The 24872-nt window shown below is 39.6% G+C and overlaps 2 protein-coding genes across 4 annotated transcripts in view; one reads left to right on the top strand and one right to left on the bottom strand.

Annotated features, from left to right (window-relative positions):
* The first annotated feature begins 33 nt into the window (after window positions 1-33).
* Window positions 34-23635, top strand: SUV39H2 (SUV39H2 histone lysine methyltransferase). Of its 3 annotated transcripts, XM_032156757.2 has the most exons (6): window positions 45-156; window positions 2700-2845; window positions 17393-18064; window positions 20102-20248; window positions 21688-21817; window positions 22955-23635. In XM_032156757.2, the coding sequence occupies exons 1-6, from the start codon at window positions 126-128 to the stop codon at window positions 23059-23061; spliced, it is 1233 nt and encodes a 410-aa protein (XP_032012648.1). In that variant the 5' UTR covers window positions 45-125; the 3' UTR covers window positions 23062-23635. The 3 variants fall into 3 exon arrangements, with proteins under 3 accessions (XP_032012813.1, XP_032012648.1, XP_032609607.2); XM_032156922.3 differs by lacking the exon at window positions 2700-2845 and having other exon boundaries at window positions 34-156; XM_032753716.2 differs by lacking the exons at window positions 45-156; window positions 2700-2845 and adding an exon at window positions 13382-13518.
* Window positions 17992-24872, bottom strand: part of DCLRE1C (DNA cross-link repair 1C) — a 59227-nt gene continuing 52346 nt past the window's right edge. The window contains exon 15 of the mRNA XM_032156630.3: window positions 17992-19877. Coding sequence (XP_032012521.1) covers window positions 19815-19877 — 63 coding nt within the window. The 3' untranslated portion in view covers window positions 17992-19814. The remainder of the gene's footprint in view (window positions 19878-24872) is intronic.

The following is a 24872-nucleotide window of genomic DNA, read 5'->3' as shown; positions in this document are numbered from 1 at the left end:
CGTGCGGGTTCCATACCCCCCCAAGCCCCGGCCCCCAAGTCCCGCGCGGGCCGGCCAGGGGCGGGGCGTCGGGCCAGCTGAGCTATCCCGTCAGACCGCGCCAGTTTGAATGAAAGCTCCACAAGATGGCGGCGGTCGGGGCCGAGGCGCGAGGAGGTGAGGCTGGAGCGCGGCCCCCTCGCCTTCCCTGTTCCCAGGCAAGCTCCCAAGGCCCGGGCGGCGGGGCCGTCCCGCGAGCCAGCCAGACGGCGACGTGGCGGTTCCCCGCCCGCCGCGACCCCAACTCTGGGACGCACGCTGAGGACGCCTACCCTCCCCCAGGCCGCTGACCCGCCTCCCTGCCCGGCCGGCTCCCGCCGCGGAGGTGGGCACTGTGCTAGCCTGGGGCCCTTCGGCTGCGGAGCGTGGCCTCTCCGCCCGCTCGTCCCGGCCCCCTCCGCGTCTCCCGTGGTGGCTTCGGGCGTCGAGGCCGGTCCCTGGGGCCGGGCTGCGACTGGCTCCTTTGTGGTGGTTCGAGCGCGGCGTGCGGCGTGCGCCCGGGCCTTTGAAGTGGGAGGCGGGAAGCGACGCCCGCCGGCGTGAACATGACCTTAATATCAGAGGGGGAGAGGAAATCGGGGCACCTGTGTGCTAAGAAAGGGGATAAGCGAGGAATCACCCCCAAGGCGGACACGCTAGGAGGTTGAATGCCTCGTTGGAGAATCGCCCAGAAAGTGGGTATTTGAGGTTGCAGCCTCTGGCTTACGGTAACTTCCACCGGGAGGTTGGTGTTATTTGTGTGGACGCTGGGGAATTGGGCACCGGGGAACTGGGCACCGAGCGCGCGTGGGTGTGGGCGTCGGGGGGTTTGGTGTCGCGCACGCTTTGAGAGCCTGGAACTTTTCCGTGCGTTCCGGAATGTAAAGGTGTTTTCAAACTCGCCTCTTCTCCGCTGTGATTATGACCTCACTATCCCTGAATTTTTCTTCTTGGAGAATGTCAGGGGTTACTGTGAACTAGCGGAAGATGTTTGTGGTGGTCATGAACTATTTAATTTTGTCAGTGAAATCTTTTTCTGCATTACTGGAGACTGTCGAGAGATTGTCTTTTTTAACCACGTGTTTGCAGTTTTTCGTGTTCACTTTTTTTTTTTTAATTCTCAAAGAGCATTTCCTTTGCGGGTTGTGTTTTGAATCCTCAACTAGATAAAAATGTTTAGGAAAAGCACACAAACACACCTTGGGTAGATACTCAAGAGGAACCTCCTTTATACATGATCCCCTTAATGAGGTCAACTTAACACAAAACGTCCCCTAGTTTTTGTAGATGGAAGGGACTTACGGGGTCATTTCTCTCCCATCACTGTCCTACCCCTAAACGACCACTACAAAGCAATCAGCCTCTCTTCCTCCACATTTTCTGGGGGAAAATACCTTTGTCTTTACTGCTTTAGGATGGAGTCGTTTGCAGCCAGTGAGATGGTAGAAATTATGCTTAAGGGTTTCTGACAATGAAGTCTCTGTGTGAGGTGGGGAGGATGAGGAAAGGGTGCCGGAAAAGTTATTGCCGCTAACAAGTGTTCTCCCTTCCCTGCAATTACCTCAAAACACAAAAGGTGATCACAACTACCTTGGAGAGCTACCAAGTAAAGCTTGAGTTTACTGATAGATTTTGTTTGGTAACACCAGTTTTCTCCATTTTTTTCCAGTGAATCTGACAGCCAGAAAGATTGAGACCTCACTAAAGTCACATAGCTCGGCGACCGAGCGATGGGTAGGGCAGAGGACTTTTGATCCTGTCTAGTGCTTACCATGACACTAGCCCTAACACCAAGTTTGTTCCATTTTCCTAAATGTGTTAATTTACACTTTAAATTCAGTGTGGTAACATGCTGCTTACAGAAATTTGAGGGTCAAATCTTCTGCAACACAGTTAGTTTCTGGCTTCTGGAGGGTTGATGATGAGCATGTCTAATTTTCTTTGAGTTTAGTACATGGCTTATGTAAATTGAACACCGTTGTAAAAGTTTGGCTTTAAAAACAATACAGTCCATAAGTATTACAAAATATCGATATACTCTCCATTTTTTTAATAACTGGAGTTTATTCAGCTTGGTGATAATATATTGCAGTATGGGTAAAATAATAAGTGGAATTAAAGCTTCATGCAACATTTCAAAGAGAAAAGTAACATATAATGAGTTTGTAACCGTAGAAATATATTTTAATTAGATTTCAGTTCGTTTTGTCCAGTTAAAAAAAATGAAAGTTACGTGTTAACAAATTATAAGATTGTTTTAAAGTATATTTTGGATATGTTTTTAAGAATAAGTGTCCTAGAGATTTACATTTTATTAAAATAGTGATTATGTAGAATACAATGGAAGTAAAAAACATTACCTCTGTTGACCTGCATCTGTATAACAATCTTAAAAAAGCTTACAGACATGAAACATTTTCAGGTGACTTAATGGAAATTAACTGATGTCAGTTAAACATAGTGGAATAGAAATCCATGAGAAAATCCAAGAACACCAATTTAACAAAATAGTTCCTTAATGTTTAACTTTTTCTTGAAGACATGTAACTGGTTTCTTGTCATAGGAATTTTTAGTCTAAAATTGCCAGTTGAAAGGTGGGGAATAGAGGTTTTAAGTTTCTCTTTTTTGTTTTAATTGAATAGCTATTTCATTAGTAAAGAATTCTATTTTCTTATTGTAGCTTGGTGTGTGCCTTGCCTAGTTTCACTTGATACTCTTCAGGAATTATGTAGAAAAGAAAAGCTCACATGTAAATCGATTGGAATCACCAAAAGGAATCTAAACAATTATGAGGTGGAATACTTGTGTGACTACAAGGTAGTAAAGGTAAGGCAAATATCTAGCCCCTTACAAGAGACCTAATCAGACCTAATCAGTATTTCATATTTCTGTAACATAAACAGAACCTTAAAAGTAAGAAAAGCTCTTCTTAATGTTTAAAATTCTAAGGAATGATAAATTTATATGTCCTATCATCTGTGTTGCCAAATAGCATTGAGAGGATTTTGAAGCATAAAGTGTTCTTGCAGTAGAATATTTTCAGGTGCTCGTATCACTCTACATCCAACTCTTGATTATCTCCGTGTGGGTAACCAGAGCAAATGTTTGATCTCCAATTGTCTTTCGTTTTGTTCCTGGATCGTATTTCCCCACTATCACCTGAAATGAACCTACCGTTTCAAACCAATTTTAGTATTACTGACTCTCAAGAACATCACCATTTGCATTTCCTGCCATCTTGTCAAACTTCAGATTTAGTCAGGTTCTAGGTTATAATATAATGGCCTGGATTGCAAAGTCGTTTCCAGCTTTTGTTTAGTACCTTAGGACTTAAGCAAACTCGTTTCACTTCTCTAAGCCTTCCTTTATTGCTCTTAAAAAACGGCAGAGTTGTTCTCAAAAGATTTTTTGATCTAAACTTTGTATTTTTGAGTAATTCATCTGTCTATAGCCTACTTCTCTTTCCAAGAACTGTTTTGGTCATTAATCTACCAAATCTATCAGATAAGTGAATCGGGAATCCTGTTTAAGTCTTTATTTTCCTCCTTCATCTTCCATATTGAATCAGTCACTAAATCCCATTCTTTCAAGTTTTTTAGTATCACTGCCTTCCCTGCTCAGTGGGGTCTTATGCCCATGCATTTCACCTGCACTCTCAGCATCCTTCAGCCCCTGAAGCAGCCCCAATCATCTGCCATCTCGGTTTACAAGCTATGGACTGACCAATCCAGCTGAGAATATTATACAATCATGCATATCAGCCCCATTATAACTTATTTCTGTTCTCACACTGCTCAGTTCTACCTGACAAGCTTTTTATCTTGCTTGCTTTTCCCATTCTTGTCAGCAGGTTTTCCAACTTGTATTACTTTTCTGGGTTTCTTACTCTACCCATTTCTCATGTTCTGCTGAAGACCTCCTACCTCAATGAAAAATAGGATCCTTCATGTGTAAACTCTCAGGTTACCTTCACCACCAGCTGTTCACGCTTATTCTTACTTCCAGAGGTGTCACCATTTTTCCTTTTTCTTCCTATCTACCCCCTCTAGGACTTTTTTTTTTTTTTTTTTAAAGGCCCAGAGTCTCACTCTTGTTGCCCAGGCTGGAGTGCAGTGGTGCGATCTCGGCTCACTGCAACCTCCACCTCCTGGGTTCCAGCGATTCTCCTGTCTCAGCCTCCTGAGTAGCTGGGACCACAGGTGCCCGCCACCATGCCCAGCTAATTTTTGTATTTTTTAGTAGAGATGGGGTTTCACCATGTTGGCCAGGCTGGTCTCAAACACCTGACCTCATGATCTGCCCGCCTTGGCCTCCCAAAGTGCTGGGATTACAGGCGTGAGCCGCTGCGCCCTGCCGGACTTTTTTTCTTCTCTGATGTCTTGTTTATATCAAGCTTTGTTTTTTTACTGATATATCTCAGTCAGTAAACATATTCAGATCTTCCCTAACCTTCAAAGATCTTTGGCCTTGCCTCTCCACTCATGCAAGTATTTTCTGTCTTTTTCTACTACTGCATGTCCCATTAATTTTTTTAACAGCTTTGTGGAGATACAATTCACATGCTATCATACAACTCACCTATTTAAAGTGTACAATTCAGATTTTGTAAACCGGGCACGGTGGCTCACGCCTGTAATCCTAGCACTTTGGGCCGCCAAGGTGGGCAGATCACTCAAGGTCAGGAGTTTGAGACCAGCCTGGCCAACATAGTGAAACCCTGTCTCTACTAAAAATACAAAAATTAGCCAGGCATGGTGGCGGGCTTCTGTAATCCCAGCTACTCGGGAGGCTGAGGCAGGAGAATTGCTTGAACTCCAGAGGTGGAGGTTGCAGTGAGTTGAGATCACCCCTCTGCACTCCAGCCTGGGCGACACAGCGAGACTCAGTCTCAAAAAAAAAAAAAAAAACAAAACAAAACCCCACAAATTTTCTAGTATACTTTAGGAGTCAGTTTTAGAACACTTTTCATTATCCCAAAAAGAAACACTAAACCCCTTAGCTACCACCCATTACCCCCAGACTTCCTCAGTTACCTTTCTACCTCAAGCCCTAGGGCAGCCACTACATCTATCTGTCCATTTGCCTTTTTGGACATTTCATATAAAAGGAATCATACCATATGTGGTCCTTTGTGATTGGCCCCTTTCACTCAGCATGTTTTCAAGATTCATTCATGTTGTAAAATATATCAATGCTTCATTCCTTCTTATTGCCAAATAATATTTCATTGTATGGATATATCACATTTAACTTATTCATCACTTCATGGACATTTGAGTTGTTTCCATTTTGGGACTATTATAAATAATGCTGTTATGAACATTCGCCTACAGGGTTCTGTGTGGACATAAGTTTTTATGGTTCTTGGTTATATACCGAGGAGTGGAATTGCTGGGTCATATGGTGACTGTGTTTAACTGTTTGAGGAACTGCCAGACTCTTTTCCAAAGCTCTGCATTTTACATTCCACCAGCAGTGTATGAGTTTCAGTTCTTCACATCCTGGCCAAAACATGATGTTATCTGACTTTTTGATGATAGTTGTCCTAGTGGGTTTGAAGTGGTATCCCATTGTGGTTTTGATTTGTATTTCTCTGACTAATGATACTGAGCATCTCCTGTGCCTATTGGTCATTTGTATGTCTTTGGAGAAATGTCTATTCAGATCCTTTGTGCATTTAAAAAATTGGATTGTCTGTTTATTCTTGTAATCATTCTTCGTATAGTCTGGATACAAATCCCTTATTAGTATGTGATTTGCAAAAGTTTTTTCCCATTCTGTGAGTTGTCTTTCCACTTCCCATTAGCTTTTTAACCCACCTTATTCTGACTTGTGCCCCTCGGTGACCTTTTAGTTGTCAGATTTGAAGACCTTGCATCTTATTCAGCTTTTCCCCATTTAACACTGTTGGCTGCCTTTTCCTCTTTGAAACTCTCGTCTATGGAGAGATTGCCTAGGTTTAACATTTGCCTCTTATTTATAAGTTGTGTGATCTTCAGCAAGTTACTTAGCCTTTCTGTCTTTCAGTTTCTTCATCTTTGAAACCAGGATCATTATTGTACTATTCTCACGGTGTTACTAGCATTAAATGAGTTAATATAGATAGAATGCGTGGAACAAGGGCCAGCGTGGTAATTATACTGTATGAGCGCTTACGGTGATTATTGTTACCTGTATTCCTACTTCTTTTCCACCTGTTTTTCTTACTGTTCTTTCTGAACCTCCTTTACTATCTCTTATCCCTCCTCTGAAATGTTGATAGTCTTCAAGGCCTTGTTCTTGGCCCTCTTCTCACCTTGTAGTTCCTCTGTAGGCAGTCTCTTTCCCAGTGCTTTCTACTTGTATGTGTTTGGCTCATCATTCAATCTTTCTGAGGCCTTGAGCCCTTTGTGGGCTTCATTGCGAACTGGATACCCTACAGGTATCCAAGTTCACATTCAAAACTGCACCTATTTTCCTCCTTCATACCTGAATTTTGCACTAGTGTTCCCTATCTTAGTTAACAGAAACATAATTCTCACACTTACCTAACCTCATGATTGCATATATCTTTAATTCTTCGTTTCTTTTTACTCTCTAAATCTAATGGGTTATCATATTATGTTATCTGCGTCTCTCTGTCGTTTCCTGTTGATTCCTGCTGTGCGTTCACAGAGAGAATTAGTTACTTACGGGTCTGTGCTTACATTAAGGGGGCTACCAAGATTCTTGTATGGAATCCTGAGTGTTGTAGTTCAGTTTCAGATCATTTTTGGTGTTTAGTTTCTCCTTAGTCTTTCTCATCAGTTCATCCCTTTTCTTGCTTCATAATAAGTGACCTTCCTTTGCTCGCTTATGTCCTCAGTACCCCACATACATCCCCCATTTCTTCTGCCTGGCACAGATATTGAATCTCTTAAGCCAGCATTACTTCAGCATACCTCTGCCTTTTTTCTTCTCTTTCTCTTTTACAAATTCAGAGTAGCTGAAGGATCTTATGACTTTGTCCTTTTCTTATGTGTCCACCTTCACTTAGCTCATGAAAGATGCTGTCTCAGTACCATAGTCCACCACGCCATTATAGTTGTTTCTTAAACCTAGCTCTGATTGCATTCAAGCCTTGCTTTAGACCTTTTCATGGTTCCCTATTTACCAGTCTCATCTGAGACACATTAGCATAGGACCAAGGTTCTTTATCATCTGGCCACCCGCCGCCTTTCCAGCCTCATCTCTTGTCATATATCCTATTTTCTGAAATTGAAATATTTATAGATCATTTCATTTAGCTAAGATGTACTGAGCACCTGTTATGAGCTAGGCACTGTTCTAAGCATTGGAAACATAGCTGAAGAACAGACACAGCTTACATTCTAATGCCTTGAACATATCATGCACTTTTGTGTCCCCTTTCCTCATCCATTTCCCTCTTCAGAATACTACCATTTCTCTTCCCTGGATCGCAAAATCCTACACAGCCTGCCCAGTTCAGTGCAAAAGTCACCAGCTATTGTAGAACCACTTGCCCTTCCTCACCTCCAGCAAAATTAGTTGATTTATGTTCAGGATTTACAAAGCACCATTCTTGCCATTACTCTGGAACTTGTTGCACTTTATGGTCTTGTTTGAATGAGATCTTCCCTGCTAAATCATCCACCATTTGAGGGCCAGGACTATGTCTCATTGTAGTCCCGGTACAGAACGGGTGTTTGGTCTGTGGTCATTGAATTGAGTTGTCTTTTGCTTCGGTCATGTTTCTAGGGCCTACATTCAGTATTAGACTAGGCCTTCCTGGCTTCATGCTTAGATGATAGTTGACTCGTATCCCCTGTTTCTTTTTCTCGTATACTTACTCAACAAATATTTGAGTTTCTTCTGTGTGCCAGGCACTGTGTTAGGCACTGGAAATAGAAAGATTAATAAGAAACTCCCTCACTATAAAGAACTCACAGCCTAGTGAGAAAGTTTGACAAATAAATAGCCCGTTGCAGTGTAGATGTATAAAAAGTGCTGTGGCAAACATCGTTAGAAGATCTGTGGGAGGTGCACCTTGGATAGGTCACAGAAAGCTTCCCAGAAGTGATGTCCAAGCGGAGCCTGAAAAGGTGAGCATTGTAATTGACTAGGGCTTCTGTCTGGAGAATGAGGTGGTAGGAGATGGACGTGGGAAAGAATGAGAGGTGAGTGAAGGATTCTTCAGCCATCCTAAGGCAATGGGGAGTTAGTTGGCAGGTTCTAAAGAGAGTGACACATCAGGTTTGTAATTGAGAGAATTTTCTCTCTGCAAAAAAGGGGATTGATAGGGAAAGGAATAACACGTGCATGGCTGCATGTTCTGAACAGCTGTCATAGTAACCAGGCCAGAAACAATGGTGCTTGGACTAAAGTATTAACGATGGCAAGGAAAAGTAGGTGCGCGGTTCTTCTGTTTTTTAAAAAAAAAAAAAAAAAAAGGATGTAAAATGTATGTCTGTGGTTTGTGGTCACAGGGTTTGGTGGGGGTCTGGTAGTGAGGGTGCCAGGTCTAGGAAAATACAAGTTTCTGACTTGGGCAGTGGTGTAGACAGTTTTACTGTTCACCAGGAATACAGGAGTAGGAACTAGATTGGGTTTGGGGACCCATTTCCAGTGGGTTTAAGTTTTACTTAAAATGTACTCAACTTTCTTGAGTACTTTCAAAATGTACTTTCTTGAAGATATTTTAAGTGGAACTTAAACCAACTGGAAGTGGGGCTCAAATCAATAGTGAGATCTAACTAGAAACATAGATCCTAAAGTAATTGGCAAAAAGATAGAGAGGGAAGCTTTGGGAGTGAATGCAGTTTCCTGTTCATGAACTCAGCCAATATTTACTGGCCATCTACCATGTCCTGCACTAGGAATTGGGAATCTGAGCAATGAGTGATGTGAGGGTACAGTCCCTGATACTATGGAGTTTATCGTTCAGTGAGGGTAGAAATACCTTAAATACAGTTGGACAAAGTACTTACTGTAGTTGACGTAAGTGTTGATGTGACAGAAAGATCTCACTTATCCTGGAGAGACTGGGCAGGTATCCCTGAGGAGCTGATGTTTCAACTTAGTACTAAAGGAAGAAAGGGATACGTGGGAGGGATTTCGAGGCAGAAAACAGCCTGACTTCAAGGAGTAGAAAGAGGGCCTTCAAGGAATAGAGGGTGTGAGTGGAACAGAGCAAGTAGGAGGGAGCGTGTGAGGCTGGCGGGATGGGCAGGCCCCAGAGTGTGCAGCTCCTCGTAGGCCGAGGAAAGGATTTTGGACTTCCTCTTAAGGGCGTAGAGAACCATTTAGTAGTTTTAAGCAGGGGAGCGGCATGCTGAGATGTATGTGTTGAAAACATGACTCTGGCTGTTGTGCCCTGAATGGGTTGAGGGTGGCAAGAGGCGATTGCAGTAGCCCAAGCAAAGCAAATGTGAGCAGAAAACAAGGACTGAGGATGAGCCCTGAGGAGTAGGTGGGGACACTCATAGGAAGGACTGTCAGAGTGTGAGACACACTGGCAAGAGAGGTAGTCAGAAAATGGGAAGAGTTGGCCAGGCGCAGTGGCTCATGCCTGTAATCCCAGCACTTTGGGAGGCCGAGGCGGGTGGATCATGAGTTCAGGAGATTGAGACCATCCTGGCCAACATGGTGAAACCCCGTCTCTACTAAAAATATAAAAATTAGCTTGGTGTGGTGGCGCTTGCCTGTAATTCTAGCTGCTCCGGAAGCTGAGGTATGAGAATCACTTGAACCCAGGAGGTGGAGGTTGCAGTGAGCCAAGTTCGTGTCACTGCACTCCAACCTGGTGACAGAGTGAGACTCGGTCTCAAAAAAAAAAAAAAGAAAGAAAATGGGAAGAGTAAATCATGGGAACCAGAGGAAAAGATGATGTCAGCAGGAGAGTATTAAACAGTAGGTCAGAGAACTGGAAAGAATCTACTGGATTTAGTAATGGAGGGTCACTGATGCCCTTAGAGCATCTCTGAGAAGAGCCAAAGGAATGAATTAAAGAATGAACCAGGCCAGGTGCAGTGGCTCACGCCTGTAATCCCTGCACTTTGGGAGGCTGAGGCGGGTGGATCACCTGAGGTCGGGTGTTCGAATCAGCCTGACCAACATGGAGAAACCCTGTCTCTACTAAAAATACAAAATTAGCTGTAATCCCAGCTACTCGTGAGGCTGAGGCAGGAGATTTGCTTGAATCCGGGAGGCGGAGGTTGCAGTGACCTGAGATCGTGCCATTGCACTCCAGCCTGGGCAACAAGAGTGAAACTCCGTCTCAAAAAAAAAAAAAAAAAATTAACCAGAGGTAAGAAAGTAGAGTCAAGTAGTATGGACAATTCTTCCATGAATCCTAGCTTTCAAGAAAACGAGAGGGCTACATGAGTATATGGGTGTTTATAATTTTTTTCCAGTTTTTTTGAAAAGACCATTGTGATAGTAATTTTTTTTTTAATTTTGAGGAGGTATTATGCATGTAGTTTTAAAAAGTGAATGTTACAAAAAGTCAGATACATTTACCCTGTGACCTAGTTTCAGTCTCTCACTCTTAGCAACTTAATATGTCTTTTAGAAATTCCCTACATATACAAGGGTTTATATCTCAGAGGAGGTTTAGTTTTATTTTGCTTTTTAAAAATTGAGCCTGTTTAAATGCCAGTGAGAACCAGCAGAGGGAGATACTGAAGAGACAGGAAGAATTGACCGAGGAAGTGCGTCTCTCTTTTCATGTCTGCATCCACCTTCTCTCTAGCTCCGTGACCATGGAAGGCTGGAAGTTAAGGCAGTTAATGCCTGGTGGTTTCCATTTTCTCTTTGCATTAGTAACAAAGGTCATACGTCACTGAAAATAACACAGGAGGTAGGGGTGGGAACCTTGAGCAAAGTGGAGGAGGTCTGAAATAGCCAACTTGAGAAATGGAAAAAATTCTGTGGGGGGAGGAAAAAGGGTTGTTACTACTATGAATTCATGTCAAGGGTCAAGTTGAACTTAAAGGGTGTTAATTGTAGTAGTATTGAATCTCAATGCAAGGTGATTTTTCTGCAGCATTATTGTTGCTGCATCACCCCTTCATACAGAATAATTTCTGACAAAACTATGGGTATTTAAGATAGTTCAGTTAAGAACAAGATCCTCTGTACACATTGATGGACATGCACATAGCTTAGTAAGCTGAGCAATAAATATTGCCTATAGCTTTGGTTTCTTAAAGTATACAGGTACTTTTGTGTTTCGAGAACCACCTCTGTACGGCGTGGCACAAATTAACAATAGTCCACATCTGACAATAGAGTGATATTGCTAAAACACTGACTGAACCTAGAGTGGTTAAGAACTAGAGTAACATAGAAGTCATTATACTACAACCAGTATTTGAGAGATCAGGAAAACAGAGCTCTAAGAAAATACTTTGTCATGTGGCTCACTTTTTTCAATTCTGGGTCTCTAACCCAGTTATCACAATTCCTACTCTTACTGGCATGAAAATTCAGTGATTTTCCATTGACTGTAATAGTTCTGAGACTATGCTCCCATGGAACCACTGGTGTTTTCATAATCAAATTCCAGTTATTTATTTAGAGACGGTCTCACTCTGTTGCCCAAGCTGGAGTGCAGTAGCCTGGTCTTGGCTCACTGCAGCCTTGACATCCCAGGCTCAAGCGATCCTCCCATCTCTCAGCCTCCTGAGCAGCTAAGACCACAGGCATGTGCCACCACATGCTGCTAATTTGTACAGACAAGGTCTCACTATATTGTCCAGGCTGGTCTCCAACTCCTGGGCTCAAGCAATCCTCCTGCCTCAGCCTCCCAGAGTGAGCCACTGTGCCCAGCCAGATCCAGGTTATTTTAACACTGATATTGAATATGATGATTATTTCAAAATTGGCAGAAAAAATTAGCTAGTGGAAAGACAAATTTTTTTTGTTCTTTGTCTTCCCATATGTTTCTTTTAAAGTTTTGGTGTTTGCTGCCACTCGTTGGCTATAGACAGCAGGTGACAAATATTGAGAAGCCATGAATTGCTACCTCCAAGTTTATCAGCTTGTATTTCCTTTAAGAATTCATACAGTTATTGTTGTGATTTGTATATTACATACCTTTTGGTACTCCTATTTTTTTGTTATACGTTCAGAAACATTTAGTCACAGCCTAAGGTACAGTGGGCAGTTGTGCTCATTTGGGGGCTATAAAGAATAAGATTCCATCCCTTCCCGCAAATAACTTAAGAGTTTAAATTGGAAATTGGAACAAAAAGGAGTTGGTGGTGATCAGTTCTGATTGGGTATGAGAGACAGGAAAGACTTCATAGAAGAGGTGATATTTACGCTGTTTTAAAAGATGAGAGGAGCATTCATTGGACCAGTGGGAAAGGCCCTCCTAATTAGGGAGAACTTTGTGAACAAAGCAGCAGGGGCATCAAAAGGCCTGGCAAGTTGTTCATTGTGGCTAGTGTGTGTTGGGTGAATGGGGCCATGATGGAAGATGGAGCCAGAGAGGCATCAGGGAACAGTTCCAGAGTGGCCTGCTTTCTGAAAAGAGGAACTTTGAACTTTGTTCCCTAGGCAGGGTGGAAACCATTAACAGGTTTTAAGCAAAATAACAACAGGATAACTGGTTCTGTGGGTTTTTTGTTTTCACAAAAAAACTCCATAGTAAAGAAGGATAGAGTGTTTGAAGCTGTAAGTCTGGAGTAGGGAAACCAGTTGGAAGATTAATGTTTAAGAATGCAGGCAAGAATTGAGGGCCTGAAGTGACTAACCCTATAGAACTAGAGATGGACAGGAAGAAGTCCATCTCTAAAGAAACTTGGTGATGATTGGATTGAGAAGAAGGAATTGAGATAACCTGGTTTCTGGCTTGTGTGAGTAGGTGGACAGGTAAGATTCACCATGATAAGGAATAAAGAAATAATCTGATGTGGAAGGACAGTGGTGAGTTCCATGTGGATAGGTTGCTTTAAGAAGCATCCGGTAGGCTGTTGGATATATTGGGCTGCAGATAAAACTTGGAGAGTCATCAGCATATAATTATTAGTTAAAACTATGGGGTGATGAGGTTGTCCAAAGAAATCGTTTATAGTAGGAATTCTCTAAACCCAGAATCTAAATATCCTGAAATTACCCAAAATGTTTTATATGTGGTTTTTGTTAGAGAAAGGTCGAACGCTTTCATCAGATTCTCCAAAGGGATAAACACGTTCATTTGAAAAGGGATGCCAGACAGGGTCCTGAGTGTCTCCATCGTGTAAGTGATGGGCAGGGGAAGCAGTCTCAGCAAGGAAAACACAGAGGAGCAAGAAGGAAGTCTGAGAAATGGTTAGGTGGTGGCTGCCGCCTTACAGAGGTCAAATAAGAGGAGGGCTGAAGAGTCCGTGGGTTTGGCAATTAATAGATTTGTAAAATTGCTCCTTAACTAACAAGATGGTGTTAAATGTACTTCATGAAGCTCCCCCAGAGGCACCATGGTTTCTGAGAACTTTAAGAACCACTGGCCTACAATAAAATTCAAGTGTCTCAGCCAAGTAAGTGTTATGGTTGTCTAAAATTTGTTCTTGCCTTACTATTACAAGTTTTAGCTTGTTTCAACATTCCGAACCTTAAAGCTAGACAGATCCATCTCTTCGCTATTTTTTGGATACTTCATGCCAATCTTAGCTCCCAGCTTTTGCCCATGTTTTTCATCCTGCCATGTTCCCTACTTAATCACTGCTCTCCTTCAGAGTGTAGTGTGTACTGCTTTCTGTCTTCCCTTTTCTCATTGTCTGAGCTGTATTGATTTCCCTCTATATTCTGGTGATAATGCCTTAGGTTGCTACTTATTTCACATTACTGCTGCCTTTTCCCTATGAGGTTTTACTCCTAAAGGCTAGTAATATATTTCCCCATACTCCCTAGTGACCAAACGTTCATATACTTATTATAGATCCTAAAATATTTGAATGAGTTTAACTGACACCTAAGATAGTTGGGGGAAATGTCTTTTTTTTTTGGAGACGGGGTCTCGCACTGTCCTTTGAACTGGGCTGGAGTGCAGTGGCTTGATCTCAGCTCACTGCAACCTCCGCCTCCCAGATTCAAGCAATTCTGCCTCAGCCTCCCGAGTAGCTGGGATTACAGGTGCCCACCCACCACCATTCCCAGCTAATTTTTTGTATTTTTAGTAGAGATGGGATTTCACCATGTTGGCCAGGCTGTTCTCGAACTCCTGACCTCATGATTCACCTGCCTTGGCCGGGAAATGTCTTTAAGAAAAAATTCATATGATGTATTCCAAATTACCTAGGAGTGATTTATGGATCATTTTTGCCACTGGGATTCCATTTCTACAGGTAATCAAGAGTTGATTACATATCAGAATAAGATGTTGATATAATAAGCTTATGAACTTTTTGGCCTTTATTTGGCATTTTAGCTTATTGAATTTGTTTCTTAAAGTGGTTTTCTGTGTAAAATTATTTTTCAAAGTGGAAAAATCTTTTTTGGATTTTAAAAATAAAATATGCTTATAAAAGTCAAGACTACCAAGTTGAAACAAAACCTTACTAATATTTCTATACTAGTCTGCTATAAGCATTCATGTTTTATAAGCCTATTTCTTGTTCATAAATTCAAGTAGGTACCAATGTGATTAGCATTACAAAACTTGGTCATTTAAAATGCAAGTGATTCATCTAAGATTAAATACAATTAATTATTTTGGAAATAACTTCAGTGGCAGATGTTTTTAGTGTTCCTGGATGATTTAACCATTGACTTAAAGCCACCATTTCTATTTCTTTGATTGTTTGCTGGGAACATTTGGCATAACCCAGGGCTATGGTAGGAAAAACTGTAGCCAAAAAAAAGAAAAAGAGGACCAGGGTTGCATTGCTTTATTCTAACATCTGAAAAATTTAAAATGTTTAGAGTTAAGGGGAGTAGAAAAGTTAGATGCTGCCAATTGGATCTCATATCTGCTAGAGTGTGAACAGATACCCACTAACAGCAGTCCTGAATTGTAGCAGTCACCTGAAAGGAGGAAGAAATCCTTAGGCCTTAGTGGGGCTCAATTTGACAAATACTAAAATGTACATCTAGGCTTTTTTTTTTTTTTTTCCTGGAACCGCAATATATATTTCCACAGAATTACAGTTTTTGTGCATATCTGCACACCATGTAATCACATTTTTTAAGAGAAGAAAACTTTTAACCAATTTTCAAAAGAAAGCAAAGTTTTTAATTCACAAGGATTACTGCTTGTTGAATAGAATATAATGAAACAAAACATTAAGATGCAGATAGTGGGGATAAAATAAGCCCACTCCTGGGTGGGTGCCTGGTTCCCGCACAGCTGCCTCATGGTGTCCCTCAGCCCAATTTGTGCCTCAGCAACATGGCAGATATCAATCACATGGCTTAGACCTTTTGTCATTAATGCATTATGACTGTTAAAACAACTGTCATGGACATCTGTACTTTATAATAAAAACTTTCTTAAAATTTTCAGGGAAAAGCAGTTATTTCAATTAACAAGATTTTTCAGTATCTATGACTTAAAATGATAATGTAACTGTCCAATGCAGTTTAATCACCTTTTTATTTTAGAAGACATTTTATGATCTAATGTTACCCCTTGGGCATGTGCCTATATATTATTTCAGAAGAAAAAAAAATTACTGAGACTTTACTTCAAAATTTGTTAGACACACTTAACTGTGTTTTTTATCTTTTATTTTTATTTTATTTATTTATTTTTTTGACATGGAGTCTCGCTCTTTTGCCCAGGCTGGAGTGCAGTGGCACAGTCTTGGCTCACTGCAACCTCCTCCTCCTGGGTTCAGGCGATTCTCCTGCCGCAGCCTCCCAAGTAGCTGGGATTACAGGTGCCTGCCACCACACCTGGCTAATTTTTTGTATTTTTAGTAGACAGGTTTTGCCATGTTGGCCAGGCTGGTCTTGAACTCCTGGCCCCAAGTGATTCACCCACCTCTGCCTCCCAAAGTGCTGGGATTACAGGCATGAGCCACCGCGCCCAGCCTGAACTGCTTTTTTAAAAAGAAACTTAAACGTGGCATTGCCTTACTTTAAGGGAGGAAAACATAGTCACTGGAGTGAAAAGACAAGATACCATGGTGCCTTGTTGCCAAGGCATCATGGCCAACAACAGTCTGAGGGATAAATTAGAACAGTTGCTCTTAGGTGGCTTGAGTGCCTGCTACCTAATCCAGTCATGGGTGAGTCTAAATAAAATCAGCATTCTCTAGAAGAGAGCTGTCCAATAGAAATGTAATGCAAGCTGCAGATGCCATTCAGCATCTACTAATCACATTGAACAAAGTAAAAAGAAACAGCTGAAATTGCTTTCAAGAATATATTTGATCCAATATATCCAAAGTATTATTTCAACCTGTAATCAAGATTTTTTTAAAGTTAGAGATACTTAATGTCCTTTTTTTTGTATAATACAAAGTCTTCAAAATTCAGTGTGGTTTTTTTTTTGCTTTGTTTTTTTGTTTGTTTGTTTTGTTTGTTTGAGACTGAGTCTTGCACTCTGTCGCCCAGGCTGGAGTGCAGTGGTGCAATCTCGGCTCACTGCAACCTCTGCCTCCCAGGTTCAAGCAATTCTCGTGCCTCAGCCTCCCCAGTACTGGGATTACAGGCGTGCACCACCAAACCCAGCTAATTTTTGTGTTTTTAGTAAAGATGGAGTTTTCCCATGTTGCCCAGGCTGGTCTCGAACTCCTGGGCTCAAGCGATCCACCCACCTTGGCCTCCCAAAGTGCTGGGATTACAGGCATGAGCCACCGTGCCCAGCCTCAGTGTGTATTATATTTTAAGCATATCTCAATTCAGATTGGCCACATTTCAAGTTTTCAGTAGCTATATATGGCTAGTAATAACTGTATTGGACAGTTCATCTCTAGAACATCTAGAGAATGTGTGCCCATGATGTTGAGAAACGAGTTCCCTCGTGTCTGGTGTATGATATTAAGTTATGGATGTTAAGAATGCCTGAATCTGTTGCTGGCCAAGTAAGCCACTAACCTAGGTCATAAAGAGTTAGCTTTGGGACCATCTATTTCCATGATCAAAATAAATACATCTGGGTTTAACCTAAATCACCATTGAGTAACATAGTCATCAGTTTCAGTACCTTTGTCTTTTTCCAGGTAAAACTCTTTAGCCTCTTATCAAACATGTTATGCCACATCTTAATTCCATATTTTATGTAATATAAGGAAAAATAGTTTCATTTGTATGATTTATACTTCATGTGTTAGGAACCTGTGACTACATGTTCTGAACTGTTAGTAAGAAAAATGGTAATGGATACCTTAACTCTTTAAGATTTTTAATTATTTTTGGTAAAACTGGGAAATAGCCATCTGATTTGCATTTTTTCTTTTGTATTTTAAGGATATGGAATATTATCTTGTAAAATGGAAAGGATGGCCAGATTCTACAAATACTTGGGAACCTTTGCAAAATCTGAAGTGCCCGTTACTGCTTCAGCAATTCTCTAATGACAAGCATAATTATTTATCTCAGGTAAAGAAAGGCAAAGCAATAACTCCAAAAGACAATAACAAAACTTTGAAACCTGCCATTGCTGAGTACATTGTGAAGAAGGCTAAACAAAGGATAGCTCTGCAGAGATGGCAAGATGAACTCAACAGAAGGAAGAATCATAAAGGAATGATATTTGTTGAAAATACTGTTGATTTAGAGGGCCCACCTTCAGACTTTTATTACATTAACGAATACAAACCAGCTCCTGGAATCAGCTTAGTCAATGAAGCTACCTTTGGTTGTTCATGCACAGATTGCTTCTTTCAAAAATGTTGTCCTGCTGAAGCTGGAGTTCTTTTGGCTTATAATAAAAACCAACAAATTAAAATCCCACCTGGTACTCCCATCTATGAATGCAACTCAAGGTGTCAATGTGGACCTGATTGTCCCAATAGGATTGTACAAAAAGGCACACAGTATTCGCTTTGCATCTTTCGAACTAGCAATGGACGTGGCTGGGGTGTAAAGACCCTTGTGAAGATTAAAAGAATGCGTTTTGTCATGGAATATGTTGGAGAGGTATGTTTAACTTGCCACGTAGTAAATGATGGGCATGTAAGGTTTATACTTTTGGAAAATTACCTTTTTATCTCTTTAACAGATACTTGGTACATTTTGATATTTTCATTTGCAGATATGTAGAAATTCAGATTTAGGAGAAGAGTTCACTGGCATATTTAGAAATAAAAAACTTTTATATGAACAAAAAATACATGTTAAATCGATATAGTCATCTTTCAACAAAGACACATTCCTATTAGTCAAACCTAGCATTTGTAAAATTTAAAATATGACAACTATTTTTACCCAGAAGTCCTAAGAGGAAACTCAGATGTAACACATGCTCTTTGAAACTTGAAAGTTTTAATTTACTTCATCTATTTGGCCAAATATGATTAAATGTAGTTGGCAGAACTCTATTTTGGATCAACATGAAAGACACTATATTTGAGTATTGTAAAATATACACAAGCATTTATTGCATCCATAAGAAAATTAGGCTCTGTGCATCTGTAACTTACTTTTGAACTGTGAAGACGATTCTCAAAACTACCATACAAATACTAGCAAATGTATTTGTATACAAATCATATGTGTGTGTGTGTGTGTATATATATATATATAAATGTAAAAAGTATTTGCCGTGTGTCACATACTATTCTAAGCACTTGATGTATTAATTCACTAATCCTCTCCAAAACTCAGTGAGGTAGTACTATTTATTTTTGTTGTTGTTGTTGGGTTTTTTTTTTTTTTTGGAGATGTAGTACTGTTATGTCCATTATTATAGAGAAATTGAGCACCTTGCCCAAGGTCACACAGGTCACATAGTAATAAGAACCAAGATTCAAAGCTCTAAAATCAGTAGTCTTCACCATGGCACCACACTGCTTCAAACTGAAGGGTAGGTTGAGCTGTGACTAGAAAGACACGAGCATGGCTACATATCTGGAGTTGTCAGCTCTGGATTTTTCAGTTGGAATTGGGTCACCTATAATTGTCTGTATTCATCTAGAATTCTGAAACTAAATTAGGTGTTTTCTTATACTTTTAGACGGTGGTAGATTATTATAAATTATTCAGTATACAAGATCTTGTATAATCAAATTATTCTTTTTGTTAACCAAAATTTTTTAAGTTGCATTCTTAATGAGTGCAGCAGCCAAATTTGGTTGGTAACATAAAGTACTTTAGACACTTTTGGTTTCTTATGCTGAGCGTGTCATAAAACTGTGTTCTTAAGAGCAGAACTGTAGATGACAATCTTAGACTTACAGAATTGCATGAAAATAACGTATTCTACAAAAACAAAACCTTCCATTCCAAAGTTAACATAGCTTCTCCCCTGTATTTTTAACAATTTTCCATTTGTAACCACATATATGTAAGTTACAGGAAAAATGTGCCTGGATCATATTTAGAGCATATACTTGCAGATTTAGTCCTTAACATTCAGTAGTGTCCTGTAGAGAGCTATAGTTGTATAGCTTTTTGAACATCCTAATTATAATGAAAGTAATGCAGTGTTTCAATTTACTGCTCAAATCCTGTTTAAAAAGTCATAAATCAACGAGGTACAGTTAATCCCAGCACTTGGGGAGGTCAAGGCTGGAGGCTCACTTGAGCCCAGGAGTTCCAGACCAGTGTGGGCAACATAGTGAGACCCCACATCTCTACAAAAACTAAATCATTAGCTGGGTGTGGCGGTATGCACCTGTGATCCAGCTATTCAGGAGGCTGAGGCAGGAAGATCACTTGATCCCAGGAGTTAAAGGATGCAGGGAGTCATGATGGCACCACCGCATTCTAGCCTGAGTGACAGAGCGAGACCCTGTTTTAAAAAAAAAAAAAAGTCATCAATCTTTTGCATTATCATTTTTCTTCCCCTCATTTTCCCATCTCTTTGCATCTGAGTCTTAGTTTGTGTGAATGTTTGCTTTGATGACACTTGGATTTCTTACTTTTTAAATGTTTGTAGGTATTCGCATATTAGTAAATATGTAGATGAATGCTTCTTTAGTTCAGTAGCTACATAATACAGTTTTTTCTGTTTAGGTAATCACAAGTGAAGAAGCTGAAAGACGGGGACAGTTCTATGACAACAAGGGAATCACGTATCTCTTTGATCTGGACTATGAATCTGATGAATTCACAGTGGATGCGGCTCGATACGGCAATGTGTCTCATTTTGTGAATCACAGCGTAAGAAGACATACGTAAATTTTAGACACGACTAACAATTCAACCTAGTACTAGTTTCCATAGCTAAAGAATAATTCCCTTTAAACTACATATCCTTTTAACATTTCCAAAATGTGTATTTTATAATGAGGGCAGCTTCTGTTAAGTTATGGTATTAATTCTTAAGTTATGGTATTACTGCTGTATTAGGAAAATTAAACATTGAGGTGCTTACCAAATATTAATAGCATGTATTTTACAAGAGTCTTTTACATACATTACTTCATTTAAACTTTCTAGTAACTTTGTACGGTAGGTATTATTTTCATATTACAATGAGCAGAGCAATTGAGGTAAAATGTCCAAGAATTACACAGAACTGTGTCTTAATAGAAGTTAACACCACTAAATTTTAGGATGTACAACTGAAAGTAAATGTATTTTCTTAAAATGTAAACGTTAACTTTTTATAAAATTTAAAGATTTGTAGAGTATTTATCTAGGGCTATTTTTCTAAATTATAAATTAGTATTGTTCCTTTTAATGTCTGAAAGCTCTTAGAATACAGCTGGAACTTAACTGCAGAATTCTGGACTCTATAAATAATTTCCAAAAATTAGGGAAGTTAATAATTTTGGGTTACCTACTAAGTACCAAGTGGATAGTAAAACATTAGGCTTGTTAGGCTGACATTATCTACATTTCGAGGATAATAAGGACAGTGTGTGTCACAAAGTTATATAGCTGAACATATAAAGGAAGTAGACCATGTTAAACTTTTGATGGATTTCATAGTAAGAAATTGGTGTATGATTAGCAGAGACCTTCTGGTCCCTTGTTTGTTGATTAAACATTGAAGAATTTTTTTCTTAATGATAAATTCGAGATACTCTCAAAATAGAGATATTCTATCCAGGACCATTAAACAGTTTTGATTCCTTAGTATGACTCACTACATCTTTTTTCTTGCATATTCCGTAAGTTACTGTAGTATTCTCAAAACATTGAAGAGTTTGGACCAAAAGTTAAAGTGGTGAAACTCCATGCAGTGTAAAATTTGACTTCTGTAGTGCAGATTTGATTTTTTAAAACACAGTTATTCTAGTTCTTTATATGCCTTACTGAAATAGTTACTGGTGAAATAATAATGTTATCTGAGATTTGCATTGAAATTCTCCAGGAAAAAAAAAAAGTTGGGACTAGATGAATAAGATTGGCAGGCATGTTACTAATTGTTGAAGCTGTATAGTGGATACATAGGGATTTCTTATTTTCTCTATTTTATACTTGTCTGAAGTTTTTATAAGGAAGAACAATCTTTTAAGACCTCTAAGCAATAAGCAACTTAATTTCCAGTGGAACTTAAACTAAATCTCTAGGAAAGTAAACATTTTATATGGCATATAGAAGGGCTTGTTCACACCATTTGTACTTAAATGGGTTCTAATGTTCCTTTTTAGTGTGACCCAAATCTTCAGGTGTTCAATGTTTTCATTGATAACCTCGATACTCGTCTTCCCCGAATAGCATTGTTTTCCACAAGAACCATAAATGCTGGAGAAGAGCTGACTTTTGATTATCAAATGAAAGGTATGCTTTTCAAGTATAGTTTCATTGGTGTCAGTTTCAATATGAAGAATCAAATCAGACTAGGAAGAGACCTTAGATATCTGAACCAAACTAATATTAAAGATGAAAAGTTGAGTCACCAAGTTTGTCATCCTAAGGTCCAAAGCTAATCCAACAGCTAATACTAGAACCCAGGTCTGCCTGAGCTTCACCTGAGGAATGGTTCTACATCGTGTATTTTCAGAACTTCCGTTTTGGAAACTTATTTATTATAGCATCTTAATACTGTACTACTTGCATTTTTTTTTTTTTTAATTGTGGGCTAAGCATGGTGGCTCCTGCCTGTAATCCCAGCACTTTGGGCTTGAGCCCAGGAATTCAAGACCAGCCTGGGCAACATGGCGAAACCCTGTCTCTACAAAATATGAAAAAACTAGCCAGGTGTGGTGGCGTGTGCCTGTAGTCCCAGCTACTCTGGAGGCTGAGGTGGGAGGATGGCTTGAGACAGGGAGGTTGAGGCTACAGTTGAGCTGTGAATGGCACCACTGCACTCCAGCCTGGACAACAGAGACCCTGTCTGGAGAAAAAAACCTATAAGCCTACATTTTTGAATTTTTACTGAGAGATGTATATTCAAAAGATTGAAAATATGATTTAAATCACATACAAATTTATTCTATTCCTACTTGAACCTGGCTTTTAAAAAGAACATTTAATTCTATTTGCTTTATTGTGACAGTATAAATGTTTTCTTTCCTTTAAGAATGATGGCCTTTACATATTGTCATTGCTTAACCTCTTACATACTGTGCTTTTATGTACGGTGTGAAATGAATATGTATTAGATATTCCCAGTAAGTTTCATCATTTCAGAAATCCTTTCTCGTAAATATGGGCTAATAACATAAACTTTACCTATTAACCCACACTATCCTTTCAAGACAATTCATTATGATTTGACTCTGAATATTAACATTTATTTGTAAATATTTCAAAGGAAACTAACTACATTTCCTTGGGAGTTAACTTACTCTAAGGGTCTTGACCATGTAAGTACCCTCTAACACTGATAATAAAACTAATATAATAGAAAATTTGAAATTTATTCTAAATTGTCTTAACTCTTTTTCTCCTGTATTTCTTTTTCTGTGTCTTCAGGTTCTGGAGATGTCTCTTCAGATTCTATTGACCACAGCCCAGCCAAAAAGAGGGTCAGAACAGTATGTAAATGTGGAGCTGTGACTTGCAGAGGTTACCTCAACTGAACTTTTTCAGGAAATAGAGCTGAGGATTATAATTTTTTTTTCCTAATGTTAACATTTTTAAAAATACATATTTGGGACTCTTATTATCAAGGTTCTACCTATGTTAATTTACAATTCATGTTTCAAGACATTTGCCAAATGTATTACCGATGCCTCTGAAGAGAGGGTCACTGGGTATCATAGACTGATTTGAAGTCGACATATTTATAGTGCTTAGAGACCAAACTAATGGAAGGCAGACTATTTACAGCTTAGTATATGTGTACTTAAGTCTATGTGAACAGAGAAATGCCTCCCGTAGTGTTTGAAAGTGTTAAGCTGATAATCTAACAATTGCTGAGAGATCAAACACGCAACTTGCCATACACCTCAGATTCGGAGAAACAGTTAATTTGGGCAAATCTACACTACAGTCCTGTTTTTGCTACTCTGTTGTCATTCCTGTTTAATACTCACTGTACTTGTATTTGAGACAAATAGGTGATACTGAATTTTATACTGTTTTCTACTTTTTCATTAAAACATTGGCATCTCAATGACAAATTTAAGGTATAAAATTAAATGTAAAAATTAATTTCAGCTCCATTTCATATTTTGAAGCAATCTAGACTGTTGTGATGAGTGTATGTCTGAACCTGTAATCCTTAAAAGACTTTAATCTAGAAGAAAAATCTCCGAAGAGCTCTCTCTAGAAGTCCAGAATGGCTGGCCATTATGCTTCTTTGAAAGGACAGGATAATGGGACCAGGACGGTTTTTTGGAGTACCAAGCAAGGGGAATGGAGCACTTTAAGGGCGCCTCTTAGTGACATGAATTGGAAATCTGTGTCGAGTACCTGTGGTCTAAACGGTAAAACAAGCTGCTTGGAGAGCAGCTGTACCTAATGATACTGTAATGTACATTAACATTACAGCCTCTCAATTTCAGGCAGATGTAACAGTTCCTTTCCACCAGATTTAATTATTTTTATATTTCCTGCAGGTTCTTCTTAAAAAGTAATCTATATTTTTGAACTGATACTTGTTTTATACATAAATTTTTTTTAGATGTGATAAAGCTAAACTTGGCCAAAGTGTGTGCCTGAATTATTAGACCTTTTTATTAGTCAACCTACGAAGACTAAAATAGAATATATTAGTTTTCAAGGGAGTGGGAGGGTTCCAACATAGTATCGAATCTCAATCAGAAAAAACTATGCTTTCATGTCTGATTCTGAGATTTCTAATTGTGTTGTCGAAAATGATAAATGCAGCAAATCTAGCTTTCAGTATTCCTAATTTTTACCTAAGCTCATTGCTCCAGGCTTTGATTACCTAAAATAAGCTTGGGTAAAATTGAACCAACTTCAAGAATGCAGCACTTCTTAATCTTTAGCTCTTTCTTGGGAGAAGCTAGACTTTATTCATTATATTGCTATGACAACTTCACTTTTTCATAATATATAGGATAAATTGTTTACATGTTTGGACCCTCAGTCTGTTAACCAAAATTGCAGAATGGGGGCCAGGCATGTGTGGTGGCTCACACCTGTGATCCCAGCACTTTGGGAGGCTGAGGTAGGAGGATCACCTGAGGTCAGGAGTTCAAGACCAGCCTGGCCATCATGGTGAAACCCTGTCTCTACTGAAAATACAAAAATTAGCCGGGCGTGGTGGCACACGCCTGTAGTCCCAGCTACTCAGGAGGCTGAGGCAGGAGAATTACTTGAACCCAGGAGGCAGAGGTTGCAGTGAGCCAAGATCATACCACTGCACTCCAGCCTGGGTGACACAGTAAGACTCTGTCTCAAAAAAAAAAAAAAAAAAAAAAAA

This window comes from Hylobates moloch, unplaced genomic scaffold (assembly GCF_009828535.3).
Source record: "Hylobates moloch isolate HMO894 unplaced genomic scaffold, HMol_V3 SCAFFOLD_2, whole genome shotgun sequence".
Lineage (NCBI taxonomy): Eukaryota > Metazoa > Chordata > Mammalia > Primates > Hylobatidae > Hylobates > Hylobates moloch.
The sequence above is the reverse complement of the archived record's forward strand: the minus strand, read 5'-3'. Positions and strand labels throughout refer to the sequence as shown.